Raw genomic sequence first — 14,492 nt, 5'->3', positions numbered from 1 at the left:
TATTGGAGTGGCCATCACAAAGCCCTGACCTCAATCCTAAAGAAAATGATATGGGCAGAACTGAAAAAGTGTGTGCGAGCAAGGAGGCCTACAAACCTGACTCAGTTCCACCATCTCTGTCAGGAGGAATGGGCCAAAATATACCCAACTTATTGTGGGAAGGCTACCCGAAACATTTGACCCAAGTTAAACAATTTAAAGGCAATGCTACCAAATACTAATTGATTGTATGTAAACTTCTGACCCACTGGGAATGTGATGAAAGAAATAAAAGCTGAAATTAATAATTCTCTCTACTATTATTCTGACATTTCACATTCTTAAAATAAAGTGGTGATCCTAACTGACCTAAGAACTTTTACTAGGATTAAATGTCAGGAATTGTGAAAAACTGAGTTTAAGTGTATTTGGCTAAGGTGCATGTAAACTTCCGACTTCAACTGTAAATGTTAGAATGGCCTAGTCAAAGCCCAGACCTCAATCCAATTGAGAATCTGTGGTATGACTTAAACCCATCCAACTTGAAGGAGCTGGAGCAGTTTTGCCTTGAAGAATGTGCAAAAATCCCAGTGGCTAGATGCGCCAAGCTTATAGAGACATACCCCAAGAGACTTGCAGCTGTAATTGCTGCAAAAGGTGGCTCTACAAAGTCTTGACTTTGGGGGGATGAATAATTATGCACGTTCAAGTTTTCAGTTTTTTTGTCTTATTTCTTGATTGTTTCACAATAAATAATATCTTGCATCTTCAAATTTGTAGGCATGTTGTGTAAATCAAATGATGCAACCCCCCCAAAAATCTATTTTAATTCCAGATTGTAAGGTAACAAAATAGGAAAAATGCCAATGTGGGTGAATACTTTCGGAAGCGACTGTATAATTCTGTGGGCCTAATTCAGATAATGCATGTCATAACAAGATGCAAAGCACTTCAAGCCAAGCCTCCTCCTCCACTCTCTCTCACGTTCTCCACACCCGCATAATTTCCGTCGTATCACACTCCCTACAATGTCTGTCCAATGCATGTAAACAACTATAGCTTGCTCACTCCATAGCAAGCTGTTCTATCCGCACTGATTGGTGAAGTAATTTAATGTCAAGCTAAATGTTTAAAAAAACTCCAAGCATGCTGTCATGTGCCCTTTTCTCAGGAGTGGCTTCCGTCTGGCCACTCTCCCATAAAGCCCAGATTGGTGAAGTTCTGTAGAGTGTTGTCTTTCTGGCAGGCTCTCCCATCTCAGCCAAGGAACTCTGTAGTTCTGTCAGAGTGGACATTGGGTTTTTGGTCACCTCCCTGACCAAGGTCCTTCTTGCCCGGTTGCTCAGTTTGGTCGGACAGCCAACTCTAGGCAGAGTCTGGGTAGTTCCATATTTCTTCAAATTCCCAATTATAGAGACCACTGTGCTTTTGGAAACTTTCAACACTCTAGAAATTGTTTTATACCCTTCCCCAGATATATGCCTCATAATTCTATCTGGGAGATCTACGGACTGTTCCTTAGACTTCATGGTATAGTTTCTGCTCTGACATGCACTGTCAACTGTGGGACCTTATATACAGTGCATTCGGAAAGTATTCAGACCACTTGACTTTTTTCACATTTTTTTACGTTACAGCCTTATTCTGAAATTGATTAAATAAACATTTTTCCTCATCAATCTACATACAATACCCCATAATGACAAAGAGAAAACAGGCTTTTAGAAATGTTTGCAAATGTAGTAAAAATAAAAAACTGAAATACCTTATTTACATAAGTATTCAGACCCTTTGCTATGAGACTCGAAATTGAACTCAGGTGCATTCTGCTTCCATTGATAATCCTTGAGATGTTTCTATAACTTGATTTGAGTCCACCTGTAGTAAATTCAATTGATTGGACATGTTTTGGCAAGGCACACACCTGTCTATATAAGGTTCCACAGTTGACCAAAAAACAATCCATAGGGCCCCGTGTAGCTCAGTTGGTAGAGCATGGCGCTTGCAACGCCAGGGTTGTGGGTTGGATTCCCACGGGGGGCCAGTATGAAAATGTATGTACTCACTAACTGTAAGTCGCTCTGGATAAGCGCGTCTGCTAAATGACTAAAATGTAAATGTAAAATGTAAATGTCGAAGGAATTGTCCGTAGAGCTCCGAGACAGGATTGTGTCAAGGCACAGATCTGGGGAAGGGGTACCAAAAAATGTCTGCAGCACTCCACCAATCAGGTCTTTATGCTAGAGTGGCCAGATGGAAGCCACTCCTCAGTAAAAGGCACATGACAGCCCACTTGGAGTTTGCCAAAAGGCACCTAAATGACTCTCAGACCATGAGAAACAAGATTCTCTGGTCTGATGAAACCAAGATTGAACTCTTTGGCTTGAATGCCAAGCGTCATGTCTGAAGGAAACCTGGCACCATCCCTAAGGTGAAGCGTGGTGGCAGCATCATGCTGTGGGGGTGTTTTCAGCAGCAGGGACTAGGAGACTAGTCAGGATCGAGGGAAGGTTGAATGGAGCAAAGTACAGAGAGATCCTAGATGAAAACCTGCTCCAGAGCGCTCAGGACCTCAAACTGGGGTGAAGGTTCACCTTCCAACAGGACAATGACCCTAAGCACACAGCCAAGACAATGCAGGAGTGGCTTCGGGACAAGTCTCTGAATGTCCTTGAGTGGCCTAGAAAGGTACGATGTAAACCATTACTTTTTTTTGTTCAAACCAGTTCAGAACTTTATTTTGCTGGTCGGAACAGTGGAACGGAATGAAAAATAGAATGGTTCTTTCAGAATGAAATGATTGGAAAGTAATTCCTGTTCCAACCCCTGATTAAAATATATAAAAGCGATTTTGTTGAATTGTGTTTGGGAAATAAAGACAGACATGGTTATAAAAAGGTAGTGGTAATCAGTACCAACATTTCTAGGAGGCTTAACTGACCCTGTCCCATGGCTCAACTTACTCCATACCCGAGGTAATTTGTGCCAGGAGACCACTTTTTTGGGACAAACTATGTTTTCAAAACTGTAATGTTTACATAAATTCTGATTATTTCCAGGGATACACAACATCCTGAAATATATGTAGATATCTTTGTTAGAAACAATACTATATTTCCCTTGACGGAGTTATGCTGAATGAAGAAATTTCCCAGGTTACCCCACTCTCCCCTTGGTGTAAAGGGTAGTTATTTTGTCTCTCCTCCACAGGTTTCTCAAGCTTTGAAAAATGGCTGACGTGACACAGTTTACAATGACTGTGGTCATTTATAAACTCAGCAAAAAAAGAAACTTCCCTTTTTCAGGACCCTGTCTTTCAAAGATTATTCGTAAAAATCCAAATAACTTCACAGATCTTCGTTGTAAAGGGTTTAAACACATGCTTGTTCAATGAACCATAATCAATTAATGAACATGCACCTGTGGAACGGTCGTTAAGACACTAACAGCTTACAAACTGTAGGCAATTAAGGTCACAGTTATGAAAACTTAGGACACTAAAGAGGCCTTTCTACTGACTCTGAAAAACACCAAAAGAAAGATGCCCACGGTCCCTGCTCATCTGCGTGAATGTGCCTTAGGCATGCTGCAAGGAGGCATGAGGACTGCAGATGTGGCCAGGGCAATAAATTGCAATGTCCGTACTGTGAGACGCCTAAGACAGCGCTACGGGGAGACAGGACAGACAGCTGATCGTCCTCGCAGTGGCAGACCTAGTGTAACAACACCTGCACAGGATCGGTACATCCGAACATCACACCTGCGGGACAGGTACAGGATGGCAACAACAACTGCCCGAGTTACACCAGGAACGCACAATCCCTCCATCAGTGCTCAGACTGTCCGCAATAGGCTGAGAGAGGCTGGACTGAGGGCTTGTAGGCCTGTTGTAAGGCAGGTCCTCACCAGACATCACCAGCAACAATGTCGCCTATGGGCACAAACCCACCGTCGCTGGACCAGACAGGACTGGCTAAAAGTGCTCTTCACTGACAAGTCGCGGTTTTGTCTCACCAGGAGTGATGGTCGGATTCGCGTTTATCGTCGAAGGAATGAGCGCTACACCGAGGCCTGTACTCTGGAGCGGGATCAATTTGGAGGTGGAGGGTCCGTCATGGTCTGGGGCGGTGTGTCACAGCATTATCGGACTGAGCTTGTTGTCATTGCAGGCAATCTCAACACTGTGCGTTACAGGGAAGACATCCTCCTCCCTCATGTGGTACCCTTCCTGCAGGCTCATCCTGACATGACCCTCCAGCATGACAATGCCACCAGCCATACTGCTCGTTCTGTGAGTGATTTCCTGCAAGACAGGAACGTCAGTGTTCTGCCATGGCCAGCGAAGAGCCCGGATCTCAATCCCATTGAGCACGTCTGGGACCTGTTGGATCGGAGGGTGAGGGCTAGGGCCATTCCCCCCAGAAATGTCCGGGAACATGTAGGTTTCGTGGTGGAAGAGTGGGGTAACATTTCACAGCAAGAACTGGCAAATCTGGTGCAGTCCATGAGGAGGAGATGCACTGCAGTACTTAATGCTGCTGGTGGCCACACCAGATACTGACTGTTACTTTTGATTTTGACCCCCCCTTTGTTCAGGGACACATTATTCCATTTCTGTTAGTCACATGTCTGTGGAACTTGTTCAGTTTATGTCTCAGTTGTTTAATCTTGTTATGTTCATACAAATATTTACACTTTAAGTTTGCTGAAAATAAACGCAGTTGACAGTGAGAGGACGATTCTTTTTTTACTGAGTTTAGTTCATATAAATCATGTAACATGAAGCTATATCTTTATATTGATACTGTATGTCCCCTCCACTTTCAATGATGGCCTACTTAAAATAAATTCTCAGCGTTGAGGCCCAGACCCCTTAACTATAATAGAACTGGTTTGTATTCAGGGCACACAACTGAAAACGCTTTAAAACGTTTTGCAACGGACAACGAAAATGTGTGTTTCTTATCCAGGTAGTCTCTCCCTGTTTCAGTCAGTTTTCGTCCGTTTGGTACCTACTGAACACGACCCTGGTCTGACATCCTGGGCCTTCTTAGCATTCCTCCTCCATATCTCCTCAGCCCCCTAGGGCGTTATCACAGTGTAAAATCAGCACGTAGCACTCCCTCCCAACTCCCACAGTCCCCTAGAAAGCAGCTATTTGTTCCAATGAATCCCCACTTTAATCAGTAACATATCAGTTGTGCTTGGCGGGGCGAAGGGTGGGGGATAGCAAGGCTGCACAAACCCCCCCCTTTCAGCCGGCAGTATTCAATTTCCTCACTTTGTCCATTATGCACAGACAACAATAGACTACAAGAGTTTATTTTGTTTGGGCCTCGTTTATAGTGGTGCTGAGCTGCCTGTGCATCGAAAGGGTCTCAAATGGCCCACGTTCTGTGGAGGCTGGATGCAGTGTTACTGACACATGTTGGCGGTATGAAAAAGTAACAACGGATGTCTGTTGGTGTGACTGTACAGTATGTGAACGGGGGACTACACTCATGTTCAGTTAGTCTGTATAGTATTTAATTACTCTTTCAATAAGCTATCCTGTGTAAATCCTTTAGTGATGTCCTCGGTAATTATGTTGTTGAACCACTAATCTACTGTAGATTTGTTGTGGTACATCTCTTAAGGTCTCACTGCTTCATATTGATCCAAAGCTGCGTAGCTGAGCACACTTGCGTCAAAGATTGGTCAGCAAGATTGAGATTGAGCAGCATCATCTGTGTGTGTGTGTGTGTGTGTATTAGAGCTGTATTAGTAGCAGGTTACAGTGTCTGGTTACTATCTGACTGGCAGCTGGTAGACTAGGCCATTCATAGACTCTAACTACCTTTAGTGTCTATACATGAAGGTATCGACGCTCGCTCTGAACATTAACATACGTCACTTGCGGTACGTTTTTGGAAACATAAGGAACGCATCTTTCATATCAGCGAGAAATCATTTCAAAAGACAAAAGGTTAAATTACTACACACCTTTATATGGTTAGGATTAGTGTTCAAACCCTGCCATATCTCCATACTACAGTGCTTGTTTACGGAAGAAAGAGACGACCACCTGTGCTAATTAGCTATCTAGCATGCTCTAAGCACTAGCTCGAACACCATAAGAGTAACTTGAGAGAAGGTGTAGCAGAGGTGTATTTCGTCGGCTGGAGGCACACAGCCGTATGGATCTGTAAAAACCTTTTATTTGAAAGATTATTTCTCGCTGATATGAAAGATAAGTTCCATATGTTTCTAAGACCGCATCGCAAGCGATGATTATGCACGTTTCTAAATGTTAAAACAGGGTGTTGGGATTGTAGTTCACATGGTCCCACCGGTAATCAGTGCTTATAGCTGAGAACCCTTGGGATGAGGCAGAATGCCTTATTAATGCCTTGGGTTCTAGAGAGTAACTGGTAGACCTGCGCTGTGTTAATTGAGCTACATTGCCTGGCCAACCTGCGTGAGAGGACACACGTTGACGCTCTCACCTGCCTACTACAAGTCCACACCTTGCCATAACTCCTCCCCTAACCTGTGTGTGTGTGTGTTGGACTAGTGTGGGAAAATAGTGACAGCTCTAGTTAACTCCTCCCTCCAGTGAAGCGTTGGAATGGAGGGGGAGGGGAGGAATGGAATATGTAATTCTAAACCTGTGGGAGTCTCTTAGAACAGGTACAGAGAGAGAGCAGCTCATAGAAAGCAAGAAAGAGAGAGAGGGACAATCTCTGGAAGTATTCCCTGATTTCCTGGATACAGTGCAGTGGAAGAGGAGTGTTTTTTGCCTGAGGAGTGTTGTTCAGATTCCCCTGTTGTCTGTCGTGAGAGTTCCCAGCCCAGACCTGACAGTGGAATCCTTGGGAAAGCTCTCCTGTGAGGAGGGGATGAAGCCAGACAGGGAGGAGGGGAAACCTGGTGAGTGGAGTAGTGGAAGAGTGTGGCTGCTTGTCATAGCTCTCCCTGACTAGTGTATATATATTTATTTTTTTAGTAGCCTGTAGCAGTTGTGTGCTGACCAAAAGTTTCAAGTGACACTAACAGGCTTTGTGACTGAGGCTTTTGGTGAGGCCTGGTGTTTTTAATGTTTTTAATGGGGGGTTGCAGCGGGACTGTGGGAGTCCTGTGGGACTGTTTTTTAAAGTACTGTTTGTGCTTTTGTGTTTGTGTATTATTAAAACTCAGAAAACAGCGAGTTCACGTGTGGGTCAGAGTGTCATGTGGGATGTTCAGTCACCTGCCGGCTGCCACCCGTTGTGGAACCGTTCAGTTACTTTACCCAGCTATGACCTCACGGCTTGTTGTTGTTTGAACATGGGAGTGAACTATGCCACCCTAGAGACAACGTCAACACTAAAGCAAACTGTAGTTGTGTCAGGCTGACTGACAACAATGTACCTATACCAACTCGGTAGAATATCTTCACATTTTACATTATAAAAAGTTTTTAAAAAAAGTGGTTATTCAAATTAACATAGTTTGGAAATGGTTGAATGAATGAGTTTTGACTAATTGCAATTCACTGGCAGAATTCATTGTGGGTTGTTTCGTGGATGCATTTCTTTCAGGCAGTGTTGTTTTTGGTTTTCTAAAGACCTTTTGTCATGGGTTAGTGAATAGGTGACTCTGTGTTGTCCTTGGTTATTTGTACAGTAATGTTTCTGAATTTCTCAGAACAACGGTACGTTTGTAATCATGAAGGCAGTGTTGTTTATTTTCTTCATATTTTCATTTTTAACAGGGCTGCATCTAGGGTTATTGAGTGCACATTTCTCTGAGAGTAAATGGGTATTTTACACTGTGTATTTCAGTGTGTGACAGCATTGTCTATAGGTCACACACATTTTATACTTTGGTGGTTCATGGGTACTGTAGTCCTCAGTAGATGAGCACCTCTGTTTCAGGACTGACCTGGTCTGACAAGCTCACAGCCCTCTTTGATCCATTCCAAGCCATGCAGGCCAAAATCAGCTCTGTACCATCCACATAGTGGCTAACTGTCATAGCATAGTATTCATTAGCTACAGTACTTGAATCCCCTCTGCTTCCACGTGTGGCTGATACTGTTTATGGTGGCAGTTATAATGGCTATTGGAGTGTCCCAGTAGCGTTGCTAGTAGGTTAAGTGACATACTCAGCTGTACAGTGACAACACATCGAGTAATTCCTGCTGGCTTAGCCACAGGGTGTGGTAGCTGACACCATTCTTGCTGCCTAAGCAAAACAAACAAACACATTCAATGGTATTCATTGCTTCCGAGAGCCTAACTTCTATCCAAGGTGTGGCTACATATTAGCAGTTGTGTTTAATTACTCGGCTTTCATGCTAACATTGCCCCGATTGCGTCTTACACAACAGGAATACTCATCGCAAATTTCTCAGATAGGCAATGTAGATCAGTTTTCCCTTTTCAACTCCTCTATCTCAAATCTAGTCCAATCTACTCTAGCTGAGTCAAGTCTAGTCTCAGTACAGAATATGTAAAGGTTGAAAGTCCAGACTAGTTGTGACCAGTGTTGGGCTCAATTGCATTTCAATTTAGAAAGTAAACTGAAATTCCAGTTTAATTCCTGAATTGAAATTAAATGTTAGCCGCAACTGTTTTTGAACTATGAGTTGACAGCATCTGTGTGAAGAGCTGTCAGATCTTACAGGCATTATGGGGAAATGACAGGTCAAAGTGTCAGGCCCAAGGGCAGGTCACACCTCTTCTTTGTGTCGGTAAAATATCCTCTTTGTGAAAGACGACTCACTGATAAGCTATTCTGTGTCTACCTTTAGTGGTGGTGTCACTTTCAAAAGTAGACCTGGAAGCAACCATATCTAGGGCTAAAGCCAGATATTATTGATCTCTGATTGCCTGGGGACATGAGTTCCGGTATGGGGAAGTGGGTAACTATAAATATAGTTGTGCACTACAAAAGCATCATATCGAAAGAACTCCTTTTAACCTACACTACCAGTCAAAAGTTTGGACACACCTACTCATTGAAGGGTTTTTCTTTATTTTACAATTTTTTTACATTGTAGAATAATAGTGAAGACATCAAAACTATGAAATAACACATATGGAATCATGTAGTAACCAAAAACGTGTTAAACAAATCAAAATATATTTGAGATTTGAGATTCTTCAAATAGTCACCCTTTGCCTTGATGACAGCTTTGCACACTCTTAAAAATTCCCTGTCTTAGGTCAGTTAGGATCACCACGTTATTTTGTGGGGATGGTGTTCTCGGGGTGATGAGAGGTGTTGGGTTTGCACCAGACATAGCGTTTTCCTTGATGGACAAAAAGCTAAATTTTAGTCTCACCTGACCAGAGTACCTTCTTCCATATGTTTGGGGAGTCTCCCACATGCCTTTTGGCGAATACCAAATGTGTTTGCTTATTATTTTCTTCAAGCAATGTCTTTTTTCTGGCCACTCTTCCATAAACCCAGCTCTGTGGAGTGTACGGCTTAAATTGGTCCTATGGACAGATACTCCAATCTCCGCTGTGGAGCTTTGTAGCTCCTTCAGGGTTATATTTGGTATCTTTGTTGCCTCTCTGATTAATTACATTTTACATTTACGTCATTTAGCAGACGCTCTTATCCAGAGCGACTTACAGGAGCAATTAGGGTTAAGTGCCTTGCTCAAGGGTACATCGACAGATTTTTCACCTAGTCAGCTCGGGGATTAGAACCAGCGACCTTTCGGTTACTGGCACAACGCTCTTAACCACTAAGCTACCTGCCGCCCCATTAATGCCATCCTTGCCTGGTCCGTGAGTTTTGGTGGGCGGCCCTCTCTTGGCAGGTTTGTTGTGGTGCCATATTCTTTCCAATTTTTAATAATGAATTTAATGGTGCCCCTTGGGATGTTCAAAGTTTCTGATATTTTTTTTATAACCCAACCCTGATCTGTACTTCTCAACAACATTGTCCCTGACCTGTTTGGAGACTCCTTGGTCTTCATGGTGCCGCTTGCTTGGTGGTGCCCCTTGCTTAGTGGTGTTGCAGACTCTGGGGCCTTTCAGAACACGTGTATACACTACCGTTCAAAAGTTTGGGGTCACTTAGAAATGTCCTTGTTTTCGAAAGAAAATCTATTTTCTTGTCCATTTAAAATAACATCAAATTGATCAGAAATACAGTGTAGACATTGTTAATGTTGGAGATGGCAATTGGAATATCTACATAGGCGCACAGAGGCCCATTATCAGCAACCATCAGTCCTGTGTTCCAACGGCACGTTGTGTTTGCTAATCCAAGTTTATCATTTTAAAAGGCTAATTGATCATTAGAAAACCCTTTTGCAATTATGTTAGCACAGCTGAAAACTGTTGTGCTGATTAAAGAAGCAATAAAACTGGCCTTCTTGAGACTAGTTGAGTATCTGGAGCATCAGCAATTGTGGGTTCGATTACAGGCTCAAAATGGCCAGAAACAAATAACTTTCTTCTGAAACTCGTCAGTCTATTCCTGTTCTGAGAAATGAAGGCTATTCCATGCGAGAAATTGCCAAGAAACTGAAGATCTCGTACAAGTTGTGTACTACTCCCTTCACAGAACAGCGCAAACTGGCTTTAACCAGAATAGAAAGAGGAGTCGGAGGCCCCGGTGTACAACTGAGCAAGAGGACAAATACATTAGTGTCTAGTTTGAGAAACAGGCGCCTCACATGTCCTCAACTGGCAGCTTCATTAAATAGTGCCCGCAAAACACCAGTCACAACATCAACAGTGAAGAGGCGACTCCGGGATGCTGACCTTCTAGGCAGAGTTGCAAAGAAAAAGCCATATCTCAGAATGCCCATCTTAATCTTTAATTTTTATTTGCCAGTCTGAGATATGGCTTTTTCTTTCATGTGACACTTAGATTGCACACAGGTGGACTTTATTTAACTAATTATGTGACTTCTGAAGATAATTGGTGGCACCAGATTTTATTTAGGGGCTTCATAGCAAAGGGGGTGAATACATATGCACGCACCACTTTTCCGTTATTAATTTTTTAGAATGTTTTGAAACAAGTTATTTTTTTCATTTCACTTCACCAATTTGGACTATTTTGTGTATGTCCATGACATGAAATCCAAATAAAAATCAATTTCAATTACAGGTTGTAATGCAACAAAATAGGAAAAACGCCAAGGGGGATGAATACTTTTGCAAGGCACTGTATTTCCTTAATGCACACAACTTTTGCTCATTTGCATAGTTAATAGTTTAATTCCAGCATTCACTTCCAGCATTTTAATCAATTTCTTAATTTCCTGCACTGTGTTATTATTTACACACTGTGTCACATTTCTTTTGTGTTAGTATGCCTCTATATATATATTTAAAAAAAATCCTTGACAGAATAATTATTCTCCTCTTTGACTGTGCATATTCGTCAGTTCTTACTTTCGCCACTAGAGAGCGATCGGCAGATTTCATGGGGTCTGTACTCCCGAAGTTGTTGACTGTTTTTGTGCTTGCCAGTTAGCTAGCAGTGTTCTGCTGTTAGCATCTAAAGGTTATCAGTGTCTTACTGGCAATAAAAACGGATTGCCATGAATGTTTTGCCGTCATTACTGAATTATGTAATGTAACAAATAAAACATTAAACCTTGTAAACAATTCTTGGTAATTCATGGTAACCTTGTAAACAATTCAGTTAGACCAGCGTTTATTTGAAACAGGCGTTTATTTGCTGAAATGTGTGCTGTTGCCGGCTATTAAAAGGGACGGGCTATTTGAGACTCGGCTTTTAATTGAAGTTTTACAGTATTTAATGTGTAGTAAAAAAATATATGTTTTATTGTCACATACACAGGATTGGTGCAGTGAAATGTGTTGTTTTATTGGTCAGCCATAGTAATACGGCGCCCCTGGAGCAAATTAGGGTTAAGATGTTTCACCTTCTTGGCTCAGGTATTAGAACCAGTGACCTTAAAGGTAAAAAAAATTTAAAACATTTTTAGAAAAAATAATATAAATAAAAGTAAGCTTTTAATTTATATCAATCTAACTTTTACAGTGATTAAGACATGGATATCTCATGGTATGGTGGGGTATGCAAAATCGGTAAACTTTGAACACCTTTATCGCTTGAATGCTTTGGTATTTAGGTCCAAAAAGTCACTTTCTGAGCATTTCTACAATGGGCAAATATGTTCAAATCAAAAGGGGTGCTGTGAAAAAGTGATTGAATTCAAATGGATTTACCCCAAGAGATCATCCCCTACTCAATCTGAAAAGGTGTGGTGGAAAGGGGGCTTAGCTCCATGGTGCCTGTATCATTATCTCTACCCCCATCCTGAACTTTAACCTCTGCTATGAGTCGGGACCTGGGTGGGGGACCCTTGTGTCTGTTTTCATTGCCCACCCCCCCTCTCCTGCCCTATCCTGGCTGCACCCACTGGCCTGTCCATCACACAGGATTAAGTGACAGGGCGTGTGTCTAGTGTGTCTGGTGTGCATGTTTGTGAGTGGGTGTGTGTGTCACAGCAGGCTGGCAGCGTCCAGCAGTGTTGCCAATAAATTTTCATGGGAAGTTGCTAGAGGCAGGTCGATTTGTTGCTAAAAGTTGCTAAATGACGTTGTGATGTGATTGCGTGATGACGTCTTTACGTAATAACGTAAAACTGCGTCATTACGTAGAATACACAATAACGTTACTCAAATTGACTGGCCATCTCGGTGACAAATATGATTTGACATCTGTTAGTTTAGATTTGTTTGTTTATTATCACATACAGTGGGGAGAACAAGTATTTGATACACTGCCGATTTTGCAGGTTTTCCTACTTACAAAACATGTAGAGGTCTGTAATTTTTATCATAGGTACACTTCAACTGTGAGAGACGGAATCTAAAAAATCACATTGTATGATTTTTAAGTAATTCATTTGCATTTTATTGCATGACATAAGTATTTGATACATCAGAAAAGCAGAACTTAATATTTGGTACAGAAACCTTTGTTTGCAATTACAGAGATCATACGTTTCCTGTAGGTCTTGACCAGGTTTGCACACACTGCAGGAGGGATTTTGGCCCACTCCTCCATACAGACCTTCTCCAGATCCTTCAGATTTCGGGGCTGTCGCTGGGCAATACGGACTTTCAGCTCCCTCCAAAGTTTTCTATTAGGTTCAGGTCTGGAGACTGGCTAGGCCACTCCAGGACCTTGAGATGCTTCTTACGGAGCCACTCCTTAGTTGCCCTGGCTGTGTGTTTCGGGTCATTGTCATGCTGGAAGACCCAGCCACGACCCATCTTCAATGCTCTTAATGAGGGAAGGAGGTTGTTGGCCAAGATCTCGCGATACATGGCCCCATCCATCCTCCCCTCAATACGGTGCAGTCATCCTGTCCCCTTTGCAGAAAAGCATCCCCAAAGAATGATGTTTCCACCTCCATGCTTCACGGTTGGGATGGTGTTCTTGGGGTTGTACTCATCCTTCTTCTTCCTCCAAACACGGCAAGTGGAGTTTAGACCAAAAAGCTCTATTTTTGTCTCATCAGACCACATTACCTTCTCCCAATTCTCCTCTGGATCATCCAGATGGTCATTGGCAAACTTCAGACGGGCCTGGACATGCGCTGGCTTGAGCAAGGGGACCTTGCGTGCGCTGCAGGATTTTAATCCATGACGGCGTAGTGTGTTACTAATGGTTTTCTTTGAGACTGTGGTCCCAGCTCTCTTCAGGTCATTGACCAGGTCCTGCCGTGTAGTTCTGGGTTGATCCCTCACCTTCCTCATGATCATTGATGCCCCACGAGGTGAGATCTTGCATGGAGCCCCAGACCGAGGGTGATTGACCGTCATCTTGAACTTCTTCCATTTTCTAATAATTATGCCAACAGTTGTTGCCTTCTCACCAAGCTGCTTGCCTATTGTCCTGTAGCCCATCCCAGCCTTGTGCAGGTCTACAATTGTATCCCTGATGTCCTTACACAGCTCTCTGGTCTTGGCCATTGTGGAGAGGTTGGAGTCTGTTTGATTGAGTGTGTGGACAGGTGTCTTTTATACAGGTAACGAGTTCAAACAGGTGCAGTTAATACAGGTAATGAGTGGAGAACAGTAGGGTTTCTTAAAGAAAAACTAACAGGTCTGTGAGAGCCGGAATTCTTACTGGTTGGTAGGTGATCAAATACTTATGTCATGCAATAAAATGCAAATGAATTACTTAAAAAACATACAATGTGATTTTCTGGATTTTAGTTTTAGATTCCGTCTCTCACAGTTGAAATGTACCTATGATAAAAATTACAGACCTCTACATGCTTTGTAAGTAGGAAAACCTGCAAAATCGGCAGTGTATCAAATACTTGTTCTCCCCACTGTATATTTTTATTTGTAAAAGTAATATAAACACAACACATTTTATATGATCACATGAACACATTGAATTATTGAACAATTACACATTACACATTATTGAACAATTACATTTGATTTATTTTCTTATTAACTAGTAAACCTACACGTTCTGAACAATTATAGTTTTCAGCAGTGTATTGGTAGTTAGTTAACATGCTACCTAAC

General features: G+C 42.3%; 1 protein-coding gene across 3 annotated transcripts in view; it reads left to right on the top strand.

The window, feature by feature from the left end:
• Nucleotides 1-14,492, top strand: part of LOC311147918 (kazrin-like) — a 196,225-nt gene that overhangs the window by 128,403 nt on the left and 53,330 nt on the right. The window contains exon 1 of one of the 3 annotated variants that reach the window (XM_084184762.1): nucleotides 6,596-6,888. The exons of 1 other annotated variant lie outside the window; for it this stretch is intronic. In XM_084184762.1, coding sequence (XP_084040888.1) covers nucleotides 6,606-6,888 — 283 coding nt within the window. In that variant the 5' untranslated portion in view covers nucleotides 6,596-6,605. Of the gene's footprint in view, nucleotides 1-6,595; nucleotides 6,889-14,492 lie in introns of those variants that run through there. One more of the 3 variants, XM_084184763.1, reaches the window with a different exon arrangement.

The sequence above is a fragment of the Coregonus lavaretus genome (genome assembly GCF_964263955.1).
Source record: "Coregonus lavaretus genome assembly, chromosome: 20".
Classification (NCBI taxonomy): Eukaryota; Metazoa; Chordata; class Actinopteri; order Salmoniformes; family Salmonidae; genus Coregonus; species Coregonus lavaretus.
The sequence above is the reverse complement of the archived record's forward strand: the minus strand, read 5'-3'. Positions and strand labels throughout refer to the sequence as shown.